The sequence below is a fragment of the Leiobunum rupestre genome, chromosome 1 (genome assembly GCF_980474605.1).
Source record: "Leiobunum rupestre chromosome 1, qqLeiRupe1.1.hap1, whole genome shotgun sequence".
Classification (NCBI taxonomy): Eukaryota; Metazoa; Arthropoda; class Arachnida; order Opiliones; family Sclerosomatidae; genus Leiobunum; species Leiobunum rupestre.
In genome coordinates, this window is record NC_143384.1 from 56806663 (window position 1) to 56828382 (window position 21720).

Genomic DNA, 21720 nt, shown 5'->3' on the forward strand with positions numbered 1-21720 from the left:
GAACTACAAATGGAATAAGTACTTGTTATGACGACTACAAATGGAATAAGAACTTAAAGTCAAGAACACTTATGAAATAAATACTTATTGTCAAGACTTCCATAGGAAAAAAATACTTGTTGTTAAACCTACCAATGTAATAAGTACTAGTTGCCAATACTGCGAATTGAATAATACTATTTGTTAAGACTACTAACGGAATAATTACTGGTTATCAAGACTACTAACGGAATAAGTACCAAAACAACTAACGGAATAAGTAATTGTTATCAAGACTACCAACGGAATAAGTACTTGTTGTTATTTGTTAAGACTATTATTGGAATAAATACTTTTGGCCAAAATGATCAATTGAAAAAGTAAATGTTATGAGAACTACAAATTGAATATTTACTTGTTATCAAGACAACCAATGGATTTAATGCTTATTGTCAAGACTACCAATGATATATATACTTATTTTCAAGACTACTTTTGGAATAAATACTTATTTTCAAGACTACTTTTGGAATAAATACTTATTTTCAAGACTACTTTTGGAATAAATACTTATATTCAAGACTACCTTTGTAATAAATACTTATTGTCAAGACTACCAATGATATATAACGACAAAAGGGTAAAGAAGACCGTACAAATTTAATTAAAAAAATCGCTGTACTTCGGCAAATATGCTTTCTTGGCGGTACGAGATTTAAAACAGAAAACAAAAATACTTATTTTCAAGACTACCCTTACAAAAATTTAAACAACTAAAAGACTACCGTTGAGCTACCGTTAATTGACTTCTCTTAAAATCTACAACTTATTCTCAACTATAGACAACCAAGAAAATTGTCTAAAGAAAATCGTTCGACGCGAAACAACTTTTACCCGATTTACTGGTTGTTCGAAAGTTGAGAACAACAAATAGACAATTTTTCTACTTCATTGAGTTGCTATGCCACTCTACCTAAGAAACCATTTTGACATTTAAACTCTAATCTAGTTCATATAATGCCAGTTCACAATTTATTGGTTGTTTATAAGTTGAGAACAGCAAATGGACAATTTTTTCACTTATTTGAGTTGTTATGACACTCTACCCCAAAATCCATGTTGACATATAAACTGTAATTTAGTTGATATATTATTGTTATCAGCTAGTTGACAATTTATAGGTTGAGAACAGCAAATAGACAATTTACTTACTTCTTGAGTTACTATGACACTGTACCCAAAAAACCGTTTTGACATTTAAAGGCTTCTCTAGTTCATATATTATTGTTATCATCCAGTTGACAACTTTTAGGTTGTTTACAGGAGCTGAGAACAAGGAAACCATAAACTTACTTCCAGAAGCTGCTATAACACTCACCAGTGGCGTAGCTAAGAACTCCGAGGCCCTATCAAAGCAATGTTCGGGATTTTATCCGTTATTTAGCATATAATTTGATAAAAAATTACAGAGCCCATGAAGCTCTAGGGCCCTCCCGTTTGCGGGTGCCTTATTTACGCTACTGACCCTAGTTAGTTAGTAGTTGACGCAATAACTGGTGCCAATTACTAACTCACCATCGCTAATAATTTAAAAATTACCTTACTTTTATTAAAAATATTTGAATAAAGTGTATGAAAATATTTTTCGGATGGTCGTAGAAATTAATTTATGAGTAGTATTCGTTCTTTACTATCGTACAGCTTATCAGCTTCTTTGTCATTTGACTAAGATCAATGTGTAGTATCTTTTCGAATTGCTTCTCTCCAAAAATCAATGGAGTAACATTTTTTGTTCCCGGAATCACATACTCGCACGGTTTAATCAGAGCCGTTGTTAGCTTTTCTAAAGTTATTTTAAATGCATGATAAGACTTGCCGAGGTTCCACGCAGTTTAAAGGGACCCTTTTGGATATCCATTCTTAGAAGAAGCCTAAATTATTATTATGAATTATCTTATAGCAGCAATTGTAGTAAAAAAATATTCTAATAGATATCAATGTTTAAAAAAGCAAGCGGTTTACTATGAAGCATTTTTTTCAAATTAATACCAAATGCTATTTGCTTTGTTATTTCAGACGACGATTATTAAACTCATCTAAAATAATTATTATTGACATGTGCAATTTGACAACATGTAGTCTACTTTCGGTTGGTATTACCCAGTTGAGTTATCTCTTTTTGAAATTTCTTAATTAATTATAATTTTTCCTTGATCTAATCCAAACATTATACTTGTGGTAGGAACAATCAAATATTCGTTCAAAGTAGTTTTAAAATAGCATGTGCTATTCTCATTTATAGGGTACTTCAGTTATTGTTCCGTTTCTTTTATATTCGTCCCCTTTCTCAATGTTTTGACTGTTTGGGCTCACTATCGAGAGTCAACGCGGGACCAATTGGTGGATCTGGTAACTCTAGGCCATTTCTTTTCTATGTTGACGATGGGTCACTTGTTGGACGATTGACCTTTTTGTTCATGGGTCGTAATTTTGGCCATATTACCGCTATGCTGACATTCGCGCAATGTGACACTCTTTCGACGCTCGCCCATTTGGTAGGTCACTGTAAGCTCGCTCATTTTGTTGCTTACTCGAAGCTCGACCATTTTGTCGCTCATTCAAAGGTCGCCAATTTGGAAGTTCACTATAAGCTCACCCATTTGGTCGCTCATTATAAGCTCGCCCATTTGGTCGCTCATTTGAAGCCCACCCATTTGGTCGCTCTTACGACGCTCACCCATTTGGTCGCTCATTCGAAGCTCGCCCATTTGTTCGCTCATTATAAGCTCGCCCATTTGGTCGCTCTTACGACGCTCACCCATTTGGTCGCTCATTATAAGCTCGCCCATTTGATCGCTCACTCGATTCTCGCCCATTTTGTCGCTCTTTCGACTATTGAGTTAGGCAACCTTTAGTCTTCTGATCATCTGTTTGTCGATTATTTGTTGGTCTTTCGTCGGTATTTTATAACTTGAATAATAAGCAACTTTTTCTAAATCCGTAAAGCAGTTATCTGGCTTCCATTAGAAAACAATTGATCTCACGAAAAATACTTTGATGACAATATTTGGGCTACCGATTTTTTGGTAAGGATACTTTTGGAATAAATACTTATTATCAAGACCACTAATGGAATAAATACTTATTGTCAAGACCACTTATGGAATAAATACTTATTGTCAAGACCACTAATGGAATAAATACTTATTGTCAAGACCACTAATGGAATAAATACTTATTGTCAAGACCACTAATGGAATAAATACTTATTGTCAAGACCACTAATGGAATAAATACTTATTGTCAAGACCACTAATGGAATAAATACTTATTGTCAAGACCACTAATGGAATAAATACTTATTGTCAAGACCACTAATGGAATAAATACTTATTGTCAAGACCACTAATGGAATAAATACTTATTGTCAAGACCACTTATGGAATAAATACTTATTGTCAAGACCACTAATGGAATAAATACTTATTGTCAAGACCACTAATGGAATAAATACTTATTGTCAAGACCACTAATGGAATAAATACTTATTGTCAAGACCACTAATGGAATAAATACTTATTGGCAAGACCACTAATGGAATAAATACTTATTGTCAAGACCACTAATGGAATAAATACTTATTGTCAAGACCACTAATGGAATAAATACTTATTGTCAAAACCGCTAATGGAATAAATACTTATTGTCTAAACTTCCAATGGAAACAAATATTTGTTGTCAAGACTACCAATTGAATAAATACTTGTTGTTAAGACTACCAATAGAATAAATACTTATAGTTAAGACTACCAATGTAATAAGTAGTTGTTGCCAATACCTCCAATAGAAAGAATAATTGTTGTTAAGACTACCAATGGAATAAGTACCGAAACTACTAACGGAATAAGTAATTGTTATGAAGATCAAGACTACCAACGGAATAAGTAATTGTTGTCAAGACTATTATTGGAATAAATACTTTTTTCCAAAACTACCAATGGTATAAGGAATTGTTATGAAGACTACAAATGGAATTTTTACTTTTTATCAAGACAACCAATGGATTTAATGCTTGCTTTCGAGATTACCAATGATGTACATATTTATTTTCAAGACTACTGATGGAATTAATACTTTTTGTCAAGACTTCCAATGGAAAAAATACTTGTGGTCAAGACTACCAATAAAATAAATACTTGTAAAGATCACCAATGGAATATAAATACTTGTTATTAAGACTACGAATGGATTAATAACTTGTTATCAAGACTCTGGTTGAATTTCTTTATTTAAATTTCAAATTAGAGTTTGGAGTAAATACTTTGCTGATTTGCGAAGTTGTAATATAGCACGACAGAAGACCGTGTTAAATGAAGCTTGGATCAATAATAGTAGTTCCTACCTGGATATATCACTTGGAAAAAAACCTGACCAGCAAATGGCTTTTGCGACAGCAGCGCCGCTTCGGTGAAGTTAGCGGAGAATCTCCGAAACTCCCGTAACACGTAGCCTTCTACAATGCAGAACCCGTAACAAACACTTAGCAAATGCACGCGGAACTATAGTGTGATATATTCATGTAAGAGCTACTATTATTTATCCAAGATTGAAGCGTGTTACTAAATATAAAACGGGACGAGAAGTAGAGGTGGTGGCCCACAGTCAAAATACCCACCGTTAGGCCAATTTGTACTACAGGCAGGGACTGCAGTCCCCCGTCAAAACCAGATATTTGATTTACAGAGGTTTTGAATATTTTGTTTACATGTCTCAGAAGCTCACTAAAATATAATATCGACAAGTGACTTTCATCTATACACATATTCAAAAACTTTTAACCAAAAAATAATTTGGTCTTTGTAAAATACGAATGCTTTACACATTCTTTATGGAATTATCCGGGGGGTAGGTATGGCTTTAATTGGTATTTTATTGTTTTTTGAGTGGGCTTTTTCGAATGATATTACGGGTGGGTATGGTCGAATGTTTAGTTTTGTTTTTAATTATGGTTTTAATTATTTTCCGAAATTAATTTCGTTTTTTTAATTTAGATCGGAGTGATAAGATCTACTGCCAAATTGGAAATAGATGACGGGTATATTTCCACACCAAGAAAAATTGAATTTCCGACGTCGGAAGGTCATATATCTTATGGATACTTGTATCTCCCGAAGGTAATTTTCGCCTTTTGAATTACTAGATTTTAAGCCTACATGAAAGTTATGATTTCTGAAGATAGCCATACCTTATGCCAAAATTAGCACTGAAATCAAACTTCTTAACGCACAATCAACCGATATCAAAATTAAAAGAATCTCAAATCAAAAGACATTTGAAAATATCGAACACAATTATTTTTAATAGTAGTGAAATACTTTTGGAAGAGGAATTTTCCATGAAAAAAAGTATTTCAATTTGGTAATAAGACGGATCAGAGCTCATACAGCTATTGGCAACCCCGTTTCCTTGACATGTCCAGGTTTCCACACAAATATTTCTAGGGCTCGGGGATTGGTAAACTTTTATCCATAAATAAAATTTTCCAGTTTATCCGATAAATTATTATTTTAATAAATCTGTTCTTCGTATTATTCGATTAATTTTATCCGAATAAATTAACCACTTCATATATTGATTAATTTTATCACCGTTTATTTATCGTTTAATACTTTTGTTTATCTAAGGAATTCTATACTCGTAATTAAAAGTTATTTTTGTGAATCTTTTTTTACAGTTAGTTTTTCAACCAAATGAAAACTAATGTGTAAACTTATTTTATTTCTTAAATTAAATTAACTGTTTTATGATTTTCGGCCAAGTTCTTTATTTAGATAATATAGCTATTTTTCGATAAAGTTAAACGGAAATCGTACAAAAATTATACAAAATAGCTATTGTCGGAAAAAATTACTTTTGAACTTTTGTTTCTTATAACCTTTCGAAAATCCGAAATTCGAACAATTTAACTACATTTGTCAAACGCTAGAATTATTTAGTTTTCGGCAGTTAACTGCTCGTTACGATGGCGGAAGCTTCGGTACAAGATATAGATAAAGCTACCGAGGAAATGGGCCGCAACCTGGTTTCTTCAAACGGTACAAGTACCACTTGGTTTCTAATTCAAACGGTACAAGTACCACCTGGTTTCTAATTCAAACGGTACAAGTACCACCTGGTTTCTAATTCAAACGGTACAAGTACCACCTGGTTTCTAATTCAAACGGTACAAGTACAACCTGGTTTCTAATTCAAACGGTACAAGTACCACCTGGTTTCTTCAACAGTACAAGTACCACCTGGTTTCTTCAACAGTACAAGTACGGATGCCCACCCTCTAGAGACTTTTATCTTTGACTCCAGGCCGTAGGCTATGATAGGGTCTCTAATTTTCTGGTCTGCAGATCTTCAAGACCAGTTCAGCCACTTTAGTGGGTGTTCAGTATTTAACTTTAGAAAGTTCTTCTGTCACCAAAGACTTCGTTTTCGTAACCCAATATGTAAGGGGAATGTGTACATACATCTTATTTCATTTCTAGCCTTTCTAATGGGAATTCAAATCTAAGTTATGACGTAATTAAGTTATTTGCCCTGAGCCGAAGAATATTGAATTTAGATCTAGCATTATTACCAGACTCATACGATATATTTGAAATAAATTTAGTCGAGTAATACGGAATTTGGATAATTACATTTGCTTTGTTGTTCGTTTAAATTAGCATTCTTTCTATTTGATTTGAAGAATATTTTTGATTAATTAATGACGGTAAAATTTGTTCAAAAATACGATGTTTTCTTTTCTCGGAAATATGTTTAATTTCTTTCTATTACGAACCTATAATCTGTTTGGTTATTTCTAAAAAATAAAATAACAGTTACAAAATTAAATAGCTAAAGCTCTTCGTGGTTTTTCGGGTAAAATATATTTTCGAAAACATAGGCAATGATAAACTTATTATGTTTAAAAAACCCGTTATGTTTATATACATAACAACTTAATCAGCTAAACAATATGAAATTTATTTCAACTAAAATGTCATCGGAGAAACGTGCGAGAGATTTATTCGGAAAATTATCTGTAAATTGTCCGATTATTTATAGTTCACTGAATTTTTCGATCGAAATGATCAGAAAACCCCGAGCCCTAAATATTTCCCTGATTTTGGCAGGTACAAGATAAAATTAAACCAAGAATTACAGAATAACCCATTTTATGATTGTCCTTTAAGTTAAATTGGTTCAATATTATAATATAAAAGAAAAAACAAAGCCAAATCTTTAATAAGAAAAACTTCTTGGTGCAAATTTTTATTCATTAGGGAAAATTTTATGATCCCTCATAAATTTCCCTGATTTCCCTGATTTTAAAAAATGGGAATTTTGCTGATGCTTCCCTGACTTTTCTGTCGACAATCGAATTCCCTAATATTTCCAGGTTTTCAAAGATTCCCAGGTCTGTATGAACCCTTTTTAAAGGCCACACCGGCTTTTAAATTTTTGTGAGCTCTGTAAAGAGAGTTTCTAAACCAGGGGCGGCTTAAGGGCCGGGCAACTGCCCGGGGCGCTGTTTTGAGAGGGGCACCAAAATTGAGTTGTGCGCCTTTTTAATTTACCAAGAATTGGATTTGTTTATAAAAATTTTAATGAAAGTATAACATAATTTGAAAAATCTTTAGCTAATTAGAAATACAAACCGTTTTCCCAACCAAAATGTCCAACATCGTCGATGATCGTTTTTTTGCGACTATTTATTTTAAAATAGTAAATAAACAATAAAATTACGGTGCATAGTTCTGACGGATAAAGCATTTTCCTGGTATTTTCATTATAAACCAGGGTATATAATATGAAGAAGAAAAAGTGGTTGGGAGATACTACAAGAATAGAAGGGTGTCAGAATTTTTAGCCTGGTGTACCTAGCAACAGGGGCCATACCACCGGAGGCCTATCATCATAGTGCCCTACGCCAGCGTCCCCAAGCTCGGACAGGTGACAAATCCAGCATGGGTAGTAGCGTGGGGCTAGCCAGTAAGAATTTGCCTGTACATCGATTACGTAATCATTAATGAGTTCAGATGATTACGATGAGTACAGAATGATTATGATGAGAACATAATGATTACGATGAGTACACAGGCAACCCAAAACTTTAAAATTGTTACAGATGAGTAATTGAGTACGGGATAATTGCAATGAATAAGCGTGATTACAGATGATTACGCACTTTACAAATGATTACACGTGATTACAGATGAGAACACGTTAATTCATAATGATTACGGTGATTACAGATGAGTACGAAGATTACAAATGATAACGGGATTACAAATGAGTACAAAAGATTACAGAAGAATGTGTAATAATTACAGTTAGGGTGTACACCGATTACGGGAAGTCGATAGCCCCTCGGGTAGTATTACCCTACTTCTGATGGTCGGACCTTTGACGCAAGCCACTCAACCCAGCACAAGGTCCAGCAATGGGTGGACCAGTTCTCACTTCGCACACAGCTGTGCGAGTAAGAGTGGATGCTATAGCAACTCCTTCCGACACCCTACCTACGTAGGTAAAGAGTCATACCCTTTGTAAAGAGCTTCTAAAGGGGAACGACGGGACACAGCGGTCCACATAACCCGGCTCCAAAAGGCAGGGAAACAGCAACAACGTGCCCTCACATGGAGGCCTGCCGCCCCACAGCAGGCTACCCAATCCGCCGAGGCGGCTAGTTTACACGGACCCACTCCGTTAGCCTGAGTCGAAGCTCAGTTTCCAGCCAAACATGGCCGAAGTCGGAGGTGGAGGTAGGACCATTTGATCAGAGCTAACATCTCCCAGTGTGCCACCGCCCTTATGGGTTACAAGAGCCGGACCCCGAATCCCCGGTAAACCCACCAGTTATAGCACACTCTAACCAATTTAGGGCCACAAGAATAGAAGGAAGCCCAAAGTATTACAGTACTTCTATGTACTTGCTTGCTATTTCGTTGCCATTTATCCAGCTTTATGATAAATAAACTATAAGGCCATTTTCAAGAATTCTATTTGTTTCTTAGACTATTATGAACCTGCATTTAATATTCTAAAATCCATTTAAATCGTTTTCGATGGCTAGTTCCAAAGCAGTCTATCGGTACGATTTAATCTGTCGTGCGTCCGTGGTTACAGTTAGTCTCTTCTATTTTACGCGCACGCGCAGAAAGCCATTTATTAGTTTCAGTTAAATAGTTTTTGTTAGATAGATATTAATTAGAGTCACGTTGAATTAAATTTAGATGTCCGAGAAATATAAGCATTCTGGTTCTTTTTATAAAAAAAAGTAAATTAAGAGAAATTAAGCCGTTAAAGCAGAAAAGCAAGCGACAGCTTTAAAAAAGTTCATCCCACAAAAAGTTTCTTAATTAAGTTGTTAAAGCAATTAATGTAATAAATAAAAGAATTAAGTTTACTAAGAACAACCCATTAGTTAAAAATAAAATATCCAGGGATTATTTTTATCTTTAACGCACGGGTTTTTCGTAAACTTAATTCTTTTAATTCACATATTAACCGTGATTCAGTATGGACATTATAATGAATGTACTTAAGGTAGACTAGTCTTGCCACCTTACCTAGTGTTTCAAGCTAAATGTAAAATGACCCTGTACCATAAAGAAGATATTAAATATGTCTACACAAAGTATTTAGAAAGTGATTAAAGGGATTACTTATTGTTAGGAAAACGGTATATTTATAACATCGACATGGTAATGTTTTTTACGGGGGGGGGGTAGTTTAATTTAGTCTCAAATTAAGAGGGGTGCCAAAAATCCCCCTTGCCCGGGTGAAAAATATATCTTGAGCCGGCCCTGTTCTAAACATTTCAGAATATGATTGTCCGTATCGTCCATCAAGAGGTACGATAGAGGAGGTGCCGCTCCATATTTAAACACATTTTGGAAACGTCGGTGTGGTCCTGCAAAAAAACATTTCTAAAGTTCAACGTGTTTGGAAACACGTTTACTGTTCGAATTCAAAAATTGAAACAGGTGAAACGTAGTTGTTGAGGTTAACTTTAATATTTAGTGTAGGGAGCTGTTCGCTTGCCACCACCCTCCTACGATTTGTAACCCTTCCACCTGTTTAAGGCATTAAAATTCGTTAAATGACTCCGACCTAAGGTGTTGCCTTGGGTTTTAGCCTAGCTGATAACTATTATTACTCATTATTATAAATATCTAACACGAACTATCGCCGGATAAAATTAAAGCCCTCCTAAATGCGAAAAGTAAATTGCGTAAGGATTTTTAATTCTTTATAAATTATAACGCCCTGATGAAATTTTTTTGAAAGTCATTTTGAGAAATTTCATTTTACGTTACATGCTACGATTTTTGTAATTTTACATTATTCTATTTATTGCCATAAATAGAATAAAGATTTCCATGCTCCAGAAGGAACCCTTCCGCCGTTAATGGTGAGAGCTCACGGAGGGCCAACTGCATCGGCTGGAATGGGACTCAATTTAGAGCACCAATATCTCACCAGCAGAGGATTTGTAGTTTTGGATGTTAATTATCGAGGCAGTACTGGTTACGGACGCAAATACAGAAATCTGCTAAAATTAAAGTAATTTTATTTCAAATCTCATTCTTAAACCCCGAACAAATACGCTAATAATAAGCTATATGCTTATAACCTGAATTTTAACAGGCTTAAGGCCATTTTATCAGCAAAACTGAGGAATTTAAACGACGTGAGAGGGTTGTGGCTAGTCAGAAGGGTAAAAAAAAATTGTATGGTGGCTTAGGCTACCCTACAGACAAATTGCATAAAAATCGTGGCGTTACTAAATTGTTGAGTGCCTATTTTTCTGTTAAAGTTAAATCACTTTACAAATTTTACTCTTATCTTGTAGTTGAAAGTTAATTCCAACGGCTTACGTCAAAGGGGTTTTTGCGTAAATGGCTAAGCGGAATTGACTTTAAAAGAAGTTAATTTGAATAAGCATTTAAACGGTGTTGTTTTGGGTACATTAAAGTTATTTTCACACGTCAGCGGTGTAAAACGGTTTGAATCGGTTTTAAATGCTTTAACCTGGTTCACACAATTCCTTCGAAACGTTTTTAACCGATTTGAATCGAAATCAAGGCAATGTGTGATTGCGGCTATAGATCTCCCACATGCATATAACGCATTGTACCTTTTTCGGATGTACTGACGACGATTTCTTAATAGGTGGGGCATTTATGACGTTGACGACGTGGTTCACGGAGCCAAGCAACTAGTGGCCGTTGGTCTCGTGGACAGGAACCAACTCAGTATTGACGGTGGCTCGGCCGGGGGATTTACTACGTTAGCTGCTCTAACCTTCAAGTCTATCTTTCAAGCAGGTAAATAACTAAATACTATATTTTACAATAAAGGAGTTATTGATAACATAATTGAAATGCTAGTAATACCAGTTCTAGTGTTCAGAACCACGACTATTACCCTCTAAAGTCATACGTGGTACCAATGATAAAGGGTAGGAAAAGGGTTTCGTCAAAACAAATAATAAGCTAGCGAAATTGAGCTATTTCGCTATTTTTTAACCTATTTAGTGAAAATTGTATCTTCAAAATATTTTACAAATCAAATAATTTCCTTCCGAACATCTAGTTGTTAACGTAAATGAGTTTAAGTGACTTTGGTTTTATATGTAATACATTACAATTTCTAATAGAGCGCACTGAACCTTTCCCCGACTATTTTTTTCAGAGGATAACACTACCTTGACCTCGATTTTCTTGTGACCGCGAACAGACACGAACTATTTTAGACGATATGAAAGTCTTTTTCGGACTTTTTTAATATCGTTCGTGAATCCAGGTTTAAAATGTAAAGTAATAATATAAACAGTACACTTGTCGCAGTCTAAGTTATTTCTAAATTAATTTTTCGCAAGTTGAAATGCTTGATCACTAAATACTTAAAGGGGCTCCAAAGTTGGGTGGCAATAAAAAAAAAGAAAATTGAGCATGCTTTTCTTCCCCCCCCCCTACCCGTCACTAGGCCTTGGCAGAGGCGGGCAGAGTCAACCGTAAATTTCGCACTTTACTGACTTTACACACATTTTGCCATTGAACTTTAAAGGCCTAGTATTTCTTAATCTGCCTGTCACCCTTGAAAATTTTTTACCCTCGATGCTTCTAACAAAATGCAATACGTTTATAAACTTGTCTCACTAGTCACCGCGGACAAATCGTGTTTTACCAACGAATACATTATGAGATAACACTCTTCAGTATCATTACAAACATTTCTAATTCATTTCGAAAGGGGTTCTTTTTTTCTCAAACCATACCATACGGAAAGCATTCGGTTCTCCAGAAGACGAGAGAAAAGATTGGGAAATATTTTGGATATAAACCTATGAGTCGGATGTTGAATCTCAGTGATTCACAAGTTTTGAGATTTTAGAATACGATGTTCATTTTGATTTTATGTTTTACGCAATTGATAACGGCTACAATTTGGGATTTAAGAGTTGATTTTAATTTCCACGATTTTCTTCTGCCTGTCAACCAGAAAAAAATTTCCTGACCCTCGACTCTTCCCGGGCATTGTTTAGGAGAAGGTCCGCGACCGGCTCAGTTTCTGCCTCCCTGTTTGCACCCCGCTGTTTTTCAACGTAGGATGCTCCCTCGCCTATTATTTCGACCTGTCGCTCTTCGCCGGACAATTCACCATTTTATTACGACCGCCTAGCGTTAGTGTCATGTCTTATTAACTACAGAATAGATTTTACATTTACTACTGGTGTTACTAGTCACAACTGACAGAAAGTTTCCTGCCTTCGCTTTCGCTACGAGGTTACAATAGCCAGTATTATTACAAGCAGGGGCGGCTGAAGAGCCGGGCAACCCGGGCAAAAGCCCGGGGCGCCGAAATTGAGTTGTGCGCCTTTTTTGTTTACCAAGAATTGGATTTGTTTATATACATTTTAATGAAAGCATAACATAATTTGAAAAATCTTTAGCTAATTAGAAATACTAATCGTTTTCCCAACGAAAATGTCCAACATCGTCGATGAACGTTTTTTCGCTACTATTTACTTTACAATATTAAGTAAACCATGAAATTACGGTGGATAGTTCTGACGGATAAAGAATTTTCCTGGTATTTTCATTAAAAACCAGAGTATATAATATGAAGAAGGAAAAGTGGTTGGGCGATAGGAGGAAGCCCAAAGGAATACAGTACTTCAATGTACTTGCTTGCTATTTCGTTGTCGTTTATACAGCTTTAAGATAAATAAACTAGCAGGCCATCTTCAAGAATTCTATTTGTTTTTTAGACTCTTATGAACCTGCATTCAATATTCTAAAATGCATTTAAATCGTTTTCGATGACTAGTTCCAAAGCAGTCTATCGTTTCGATTTAATCAGTCGTGTGTCCGTGGTTACAGTTAGTCTCTTTTATTTTACGAGCACGTGCAGAAAGCCATTTATTAGTTTTAGTTAAATAGTTTTAGTTAGATAGATAGATAGATATTAACGTTGACTTGAATTAAGATGTCCGAGAAACAGAAGCATTCTGATTATTTTTAAAAAAAGGAAATGAAGAGAAGCCTTTGAAGCAGAAAAGCAAGCGACAGCTTTAAAAAAGTTCATAAGTGTAGACCTTAAAAATCCCGCAAAATAGTGTTTTAATTAAGTTGTTGCAGGAATCAATGTAAGGAATAAAAGAATTAAGTTTACTTAGAACAACCCGTAGGTAAAAATAAAAATATTCATTATTTTTATCTTCTTTTATTTAACATATATTAACTGTTATACTATTCAGTATGGACAGTACTTAAGGTAAACTATAGTCTTGCCACCTTACCTAGTGTGTCAAGCTCCATGTTAAATGACCATATACCATAAAGAAGTATTAAATATGTTTACACAAATTATTTAGAAAGTGATTAAAGGGATTATTTATGGTTACGAAAACGGTAAATTTATAACATGGACATGATAAAGTTTTCTTTACGGGGGGGCGATAGTTTAATTTAGTTTAAAAGAAGAGGGGCGCCCAAAATCCCGTTGCCCGGGTGAAAAAAATTCTTGAGCCGGCCCTGATTACAGGCCTACAAAATGTCTTCGGTTGCCTCTCTAAAATTATAGCAGTTATTTACACTCCTAGTGATCAGTTGTATTTAAAAGTATTTTTTCTATTCAAGGCATTAGCTATTATGGAATATCAGATTTGGAAGCACTCGCGATAGACACACACAAATTCGAAAGCCGGTACTGCGACTCGCTGGTGGGTCCGTATCCACAGGACAAAGATGCCTATTTGGCCCGATCTCCAATATATCACACTGAGAAACTGAACAGTTCAATGGCTTTCTTCCAAGGTGGCGACGATAAGGTACCATGAGATTTTAATATTTTATAACGGCAAAATTAAACGGTACGTGTAACACCTAAATTTGGTTTATTTTAGATTGTACCTCCAAATCAATCTGAAAAAATGTTCGAAGTCGTTAAAAAGAAAGGATTCAAAACGGCTTACGTTCTATTTCCAGGTAAATACTTATATTTAATTACGAACGATGGAAAAAATTTCAATTAGTTACAAACAAGAATGTATTATGCTAACAGAGCTATCTCTCCGAGTAGGCAGATAAAATCTCCTGCAAATCATGAAAATAGATACTTTAGTTGCGGCTACATATTCTTAGCAAACCTGAATTCATTTGTGTTACATTTTAAATAAGGTACCTGTAGATCATTTGCTATGAAACATAGCTACAGTGAGCTTAAATCACTCTTAAAAATATTTTAACTGGATGTTGTATGTACGGTCTAGTTGTAATGCACCAGTTTGAGATTTTTACCTTGAGGTACAATTTTTTCACAGAAAACTGTCTAATGATATATATTAAATTATATTTCACCTGAGCATTATTTTGCCTATAAACTGTAAGAATAAGTATTAATATTCATACCCAATTTGAAATAATATCTCCAATAAATCGTTTTTGAATATTTTCGTCAAATGTTGATTTACTGCTGGGGATTGTGTTTTAATTGAAAATGATATAATTCATTCTAGATAAATTTAATAAGCTTGTAGTGATTTAATTTAAATGGTGGAAACGTGAACTTATTGCGCTTAGATTCAGATTAAACAAAATTATTACAATTAATTAATATCTCATGGTTTGGTTCACAGAGGAACAACATGGATTTCGAGATGCGAAAAATATCAAAAAGTCCATTGACGGTGAACTTTATTTTCTTTCTAAAGTATTCGGATTTGACACTACAGACATTCACGTTGAGGTAATGCTATCCAAAGTGCACCTTGTTATTCTTGATACGATTAAAGGAATTAATGACAAATTAATACCAATTGCCACAGTGCAATAATATAAAAAACTAGACTATTCACTGATACGCGAAGAGACTATTTTCCTAAAGGCACGGTCACAGAAAAGGTTTACACCAAAATCCAACGAGCTCTTGATTAGTTAGCAATTATCGTATGATCAATATAAGTATTATCAAGAACGTTTATATGTATAAGAAACCGCGTGCCGCGCGCGCTTAAGGTTAAAACCGTTTCTAGATCAAGCTCGCGCTGCACGCGGATTTTAGGGCGGGGTTATTCTGAAAGCGATTAAATCATGGCCCAAGCGATGCCTTTTGTTCAACGTTCTTATACATTTCTACGTTCTTGGTATTATCTATGTTTGAGGTAAGTCCGTCTTTAAGAAGGTGGAAAAGGTGGTTCGGCGATACTAACGTAAAGGTTAATAGCCTATAGTACTGCAGTCCATGCTTAGCTTTTCATTTTCATGTAACCTGATTTATCCCAAAATACTTAGAGGTCATTTAGACTAATATTATTGGTTTTCCTAAGATGCTTTGAATAAACAAAAATTGAAACCGTTTCATGAACAAGTTTTAACTGGGTTTTTTTTTTCTGTGTGACCGTGGCATTCTCCCAATTAAAAACCCGAAACGTTTTCATATAAGTCTTGCTCTAGAATGCTCAATAATTTACTTCTGATACAAAGTTTTATTTAAAATCGTAGTCATATATACTTTTAAAGTGTTCGATTTAAATTTCGTGTTTTTAATCATGTAGCTTATACGGATGTTTTTTTTTTCAATTTCAGATGGAAATACATAATTTGCCTAAAGTTAAATAAGTTATCCATTACTTAAGTGAAGTATTTTATTGTTAATGTTGTAAATAAGTGAAAATTTCGTTATTTTAACGTTGTGAGAAAACCTTATTTAAGTTTTGCTACACCAAAAAAATCAATCGATTAAAAACTCAAATATTCGTTGACATACGTAACACAGCCATTTCTTACCATCTCGATCTGAAATGTGGTGCCTTTCAAATTAAAAAATTAAAAAAATTTACCAAATTGTTTGGTTGAGTAACATCGAAGTAAATTGAAACCTGCTTCTACGTGTTATTTTGTGTTTACTTACGAAACCCGATTTAAGTCACAATCAGCGAAAACCCTTTCCTTATTTTATATTTTTGTCGTTTTTAATACACATTTAAGTTCAAAAACATATCAGCTAAGCTAGGACTCAATGTACCACCCAAGCCATCAAGCGTTTTTTAATGCCTTTAAACCGGTTCTACTCAGATCAATTTTCGCCTGTTCCATTTACCGCTCTGGACCGCGAACCTCGAGGAGTCAAAAGGAAAACGATTCAAGATATTATAACTTGAGCTACTGTGTATGCTTGGTTTGAAAAACGTTTCAGACGTTAGGAACGTCGAGAACTCAGACCGCATACAGAAAACCAAAAAGAAGCTAAGATATACACCAACATGGCAGCCATAGCTAAAGCTACTAAATGCTATTACCTTATTCAGTAAAACTTTGAACGCTGTAGTTGCATTTTCCCGAAAATGTTCGGGCGCTTCCGAATCAGACCAGGGAAATGTGTATATGATAACGTGCTATAAAGTCCTCACGACATTAAAGAAAGTAAATTTTAGATGGTAAGTGCTTGCCAAAATCATTTCTTACCAAAATGAACTTTCAAAGTGACTGGTCAGTAGATTTTAAACACTGTGATATTTTATCATTTTAAATAGTTTAAAAATAACGAAAAAGTATATACGTAATATTTTTAAATATTGTCATTAAAAACCATGGTTAATTGAATATTGTTAAATCTTTTACTAAAAGAAGTGATACTTAGAAGTTAACTTTTTTATTTAACCATAAAGTATGAGTTCTTTTAGTAAACGTTTTAACATTATAACTAAGAAATAGTATTAACGTTCCATACATTACATTTTTAATTTAGCTGTACATGTAGCTCATAGCTCGAACGATTGCGGGCTGTAGTACCTTTTACCTGAATTCAGATATAATCAAGTTAACCACTTGGTCTATTTTTAATAACTGTCAGCATAAACAACTTGCTTAAACTAAATTTCGGATAAAACTTTTCAGTATGAACCATTTCCTGTTCTCAGTGCATTTATATACTTTGCTGTTATGGCCAATATCATTAAACAGCTAGTCTGATACCCGAGGCACCACCCGAGGCCCAAGTCATCTCGTGACTTTTTGTGCACAAACCATCCTTATATCGGTTTCAGACTATCATAAGACCAAGCTCTCACCCTCCTGCAAGATCACGAATCTCTGAGCACCGCGACATCTGCAGGAATAGCGGCCAACTATTTAATAAGTTTCAAGTAATATATTAGTATCAAAAGTGGCTTAACAATTATACAATCGTTGGTAACGTAATAACCAGGACCGATTAACCACTTCGGGGCCTCTAAGCACAGAAAAATTGGGAGCCCTTTCAAATGGTCTAACGGCCTGGTCAGATAATTAGGGACAAGTTAAGTATTTCGACCGTTGGGCTTTATCAGAGTTTTGGCGCCCCTAGAAAAATGCCACCCTATACAGTGCCTACTCTGCCTAATGGTTAATACGCCCCTGCATAAGAATCATAAGTTTTATATTTAATAGTTTGTTTAGTTCAATGAAGGTTTTTCATTGTAGTGATTGTAAATCTTACGCCGCGATTCTTAATGGACAGGATGATTGATATAATTATTCATATTTGATTTAAATACCCGGTGTATTTAACATATTGTGGGGATTGTACGTATTATGACCACTAGAGGGTCTATTTATTTCCCCTCTTCCCTCGCTGCGCAAAAATGGACTATTACTGGCCAGGGTTATATTCCTTTAACAAAGATTTTCTTTGCGAGTTCACTCATCATAGGTTTATTTTAACGAAAATTAAATAGCTTTTTTTTATATTCTATATTTCATATTTCCTTTTTCTATATTATTTATTTCATATTTCTTTTTTTAATATTCCTTATTTCATATTTCATTTATTTTTTTTTTCATATTTTATTTTTTTATATTTCATATTTTATATTTCTATATTCTTTATTTCATATTTCATTTTTTATATTCCTTATTTCGAATTTCATATTTTATCATATCTCGTGATCTATATTTGATATTGATATTCAACATTGAATGAAATGAAATTGGTTTTAATGATAAGTGAAATTCCTAGTGTTTAAATAAATCCAAAGGTGGGCACTTTTTGCTCACTCACGTGGAAAAATCAGTATCTGAACAGGAAATATCAATAAACGAGGGTTCATATTTTTTTGTTCTTCCGAAACCGCGATCCATACTGTATCGAATTAACGTTATTTTTAGAGAAAAAAAACGTTTAGAGGTTGTTAGTCAAAAATCGAGATAAGAATGAATGTTAAATGATTTTTTAAATGTCAATTGAGAAAGAGCAAATTGTCGACGATCAGGTTTAAAGTTACAACTGCGATAAAATATTACGGCAACTAGTGAAGGTCATTCACGGCGTGAACATGTCAAATACATTTTTAACCTATTAATAACATTGATATCCGACAACCTAATATTTTAGCTCGTACATATTTGGTTGATAATATATATATAGGTTATTTTTTAATTAAATAATTCATAAATCTTACGTTTTGATTTTGAGAGCGAATATTGGACCACTTTTTTTAACGACTTGTTAGATATTTTTCACTTCTAACTGCATTTGTTATCGTCTTCTAAAAATATTATAGACACGTCACGGCTGCAAGATTTAAAATATCATTTGAGTGTGGGATACATTTTAGAAACGCATTAGGCAGTGATACGCGTGAGAAATGAATAACGTAATCGCTAGCGCGTCGGGTTTGCAATCGCAAACGGAAAATTTTATTATTTGTCCAATTTTTCTTTCCAAATTTACCGCCGGGAAATTTGGTAAAAACAACATTAATAAATATTTCGATTATAATGGATCAGTCTCTCAAGTTGGCTCTAACATACCGGGTCCAAATAAGGTAATGACCTGTAAATTTTGTCACGAAACGAAAAAAGGTGAAGGAGCAGCAAATTTTGAACGTCACTTACAGGTGTGTTGACTAAAGACCCGTCCCAGAAACGCTTCGAGTCTTGCAGAACGTAGTAGAACTATGGCATTCCGACTACCTTGTTTGCTTTTTGCCAGCGTTACTTATATGTTGCGCGCGCCATATCACAACGCGAATTGCCATAGTTATAGAACTTTCTGCTCGACTAGGAACGTTTCTGGAACGGACCTTTTACTATTTACGCTATAGTATTACCACAATTGTCGAACCTCGATCTGCTCGCCATTGATATATTTATAATTACAGAGAAAACACAAAGACGTCGCAGTCGCTGAAAATACCGCCCTATCGGAAAATAACTTAGCCGTTTTGCAGTCGCACGCTTTACCCCTGAAAAGTGCTGTGGTTAAGACTCCACTGACGTCCCAGCAGCAATTATCCTTTAAGCAATGCTTGATTGACTTGGTGGCGGTTGACGGACTCCCACTAAGCTTCGTTGAAGGGAAGGCCTTCAAAGCGTTCATAAACATGTTTTTACCCCAAATTAACCCGCAAAGTCGTCGGACGCTCAGGAGAGATTTAAGAACAGTAATAACCGAAGAGATTACACCAAAGCTAATGGAGACGCTGAGTGGAGTTTCTTTCTTACATCTTACGCTGGACATCTGGTCTTCAAGCTCGAGGGAAGGAGTCTTGGGGGTCATTGGGCAGTACATCAATGAAACATTCCAACTGGAACATCGCACTTTGGCTTTTACGAATTTCGATTCAAAACACACTGGCGAAAACATACTTGCCAAACTGGAACAAATTCTTACATGTAGTAATCTTGGCTTCACGTCAACGCGGGTAATTAAGTCTTACTGAGGTTTGGATTAAGGCTTGCTTAGACCAAAAGATTTGAGAATTATTTGAGGCACCGCAGATTAAGAATCGGGCAAGGTGAGGCCCCATTTTATAATCGACGGGCCATGAAGCCCTATGACAGCTTATTTCACTAGCCCTAGTGAATGTTCACGGTACGCGCTGTGGTCAGTTCTGAGTTCAAATAAGCAACGTCGGTTGTAGGGCTAAAAAGAAGCGCTGTCCGAAAGTGGTGGTAAATTTTGTTGGTGTGCCCTTTAACAATCTTTCCTAATCAGGCCCTAAATCCAAACTTGAATCCGTCTAATTGGCTGTGGAAAGACCTTTAATTGTCCCTCAAAAAATAGGTTGTTACAGTTTGCGCCGACAACGCCAGTAACATGATTAAAGCTTTTAATCTACAAGAAATGTATGCGGAACCCTTTGATGTTGACGATTCCGATGATGACAACGCTGATGAGTTAGACGATGGTAATATCATAAGTAACATAACACTCATAAGTATGCCACTGGGTACAATCGTGTAATGAAGGTCTGTTTTAAAAAGATTCCGTTTCCTGATGACGTCATAAATACGCAAATCCCTGTCGCTAGCCAATGAGGCGCGTCAAAATGGATCACTAGAACTAATAATGCAGCGGAAAAGGTTTACAGTCCGCGTTTTAACAAGTCCCAGGTGAAACAGACCTTCATTTAAGAATTTTGTATGGAGCAAAGGGAGAGTGGCATAGTTACGAGTATTATGTTACCTATGGTAATATTAGTAATAAGAGTGGTTCCAAGTCGAAAACTAGAGGAAATAGACCGGAGTTCTTTTCAATGACCTTTTCGCGCAATGACCATTGTGAAATTTTAAAGGTAGTCCAATTTCATTTTTAACTAATTAAATGTGTTTTTAGCCTGGAGCGATACTAGTTGGATTCTGGTCGAAAACACTATTCAAAAAGCCAAATGGACTCGATTAGGCTGTATTGCACATACCTTACAACTCGTTGTGGTCAATTATCTTCAAGGTGACACCACGTCAAAGCCGGGGGGTGATTATGTTTTTTCGGCGATCAACGCAATGGACTGAGAAACTAAAAGCCAACACAAACGGGCTTGACTTAGTTTGCCCAGCCAAAACGCGATGGAGTTACTTATGCCTTTCAATAGAGCGATTGTTAATGGTAGAGTTATTTTAACTTTTGTGAAGTACAAGAACGTTTGATCTATATGGTTTACCACTAACCAGAAATAAACAAACCTTACTTATCACCTGTAATGTAATTGGCGTTATTATCTGCGCGTCCTTCCTAAAGTTAAACTCCAACGGTTGCTCACCCGTTCAACTGCTAAAACCCAGGGGCGGGGTGTTAGAGAGCTTCCCGTTTTAAATTAAAATATTGTCATCTACTTGATACGTTTGTTTTGTTTTTTAATTTGAACATTACAGTTTAATGTCGTGCGCCTTCGTGACGTGTCTGGTCAAATAAGTAACTCGCCCTGGTACCGTTCTC

At 35.1% G+C, this 21720-nt stretch overlaps 1 protein-coding gene across 2 annotated transcripts in view; it reads left to right on the top strand.

The window, feature by feature from the left end:
• Positions 1–16293, top strand: part of LOC149963337 (uncharacterized) — a 30307-nt gene extending 14014 nt beyond the window's left edge. For both annotated transcript variants that reach the window (XM_090170564.1, XM_090170563.1), the window contains 7 exons: positions 5031–5153; positions 10385–10581; positions 11191–11345; positions 14163–14353; positions 14429–14510; positions 15161–15270; positions 16110–16293. In XM_090170564.1, the coding sequence (XP_090026690.1) occupies positions 5031–5153; positions 10385–10581; positions 11191–11345; positions 14163–14353; positions 14429–14510; positions 15161–15270; positions 16110–16142 (891 nt within the window). In that variant the 3' untranslated portion in view covers positions 16143–16293. The remainder of the gene's footprint in view (positions 1–5030; positions 5154–10384; positions 10582–11190; positions 11346–14162; positions 14354–14428; positions 14511–15160; positions 15271–16109) is intronic.
• The last annotated feature ends 5427 nt before the right edge of the window (positions 16294–21720 follow it).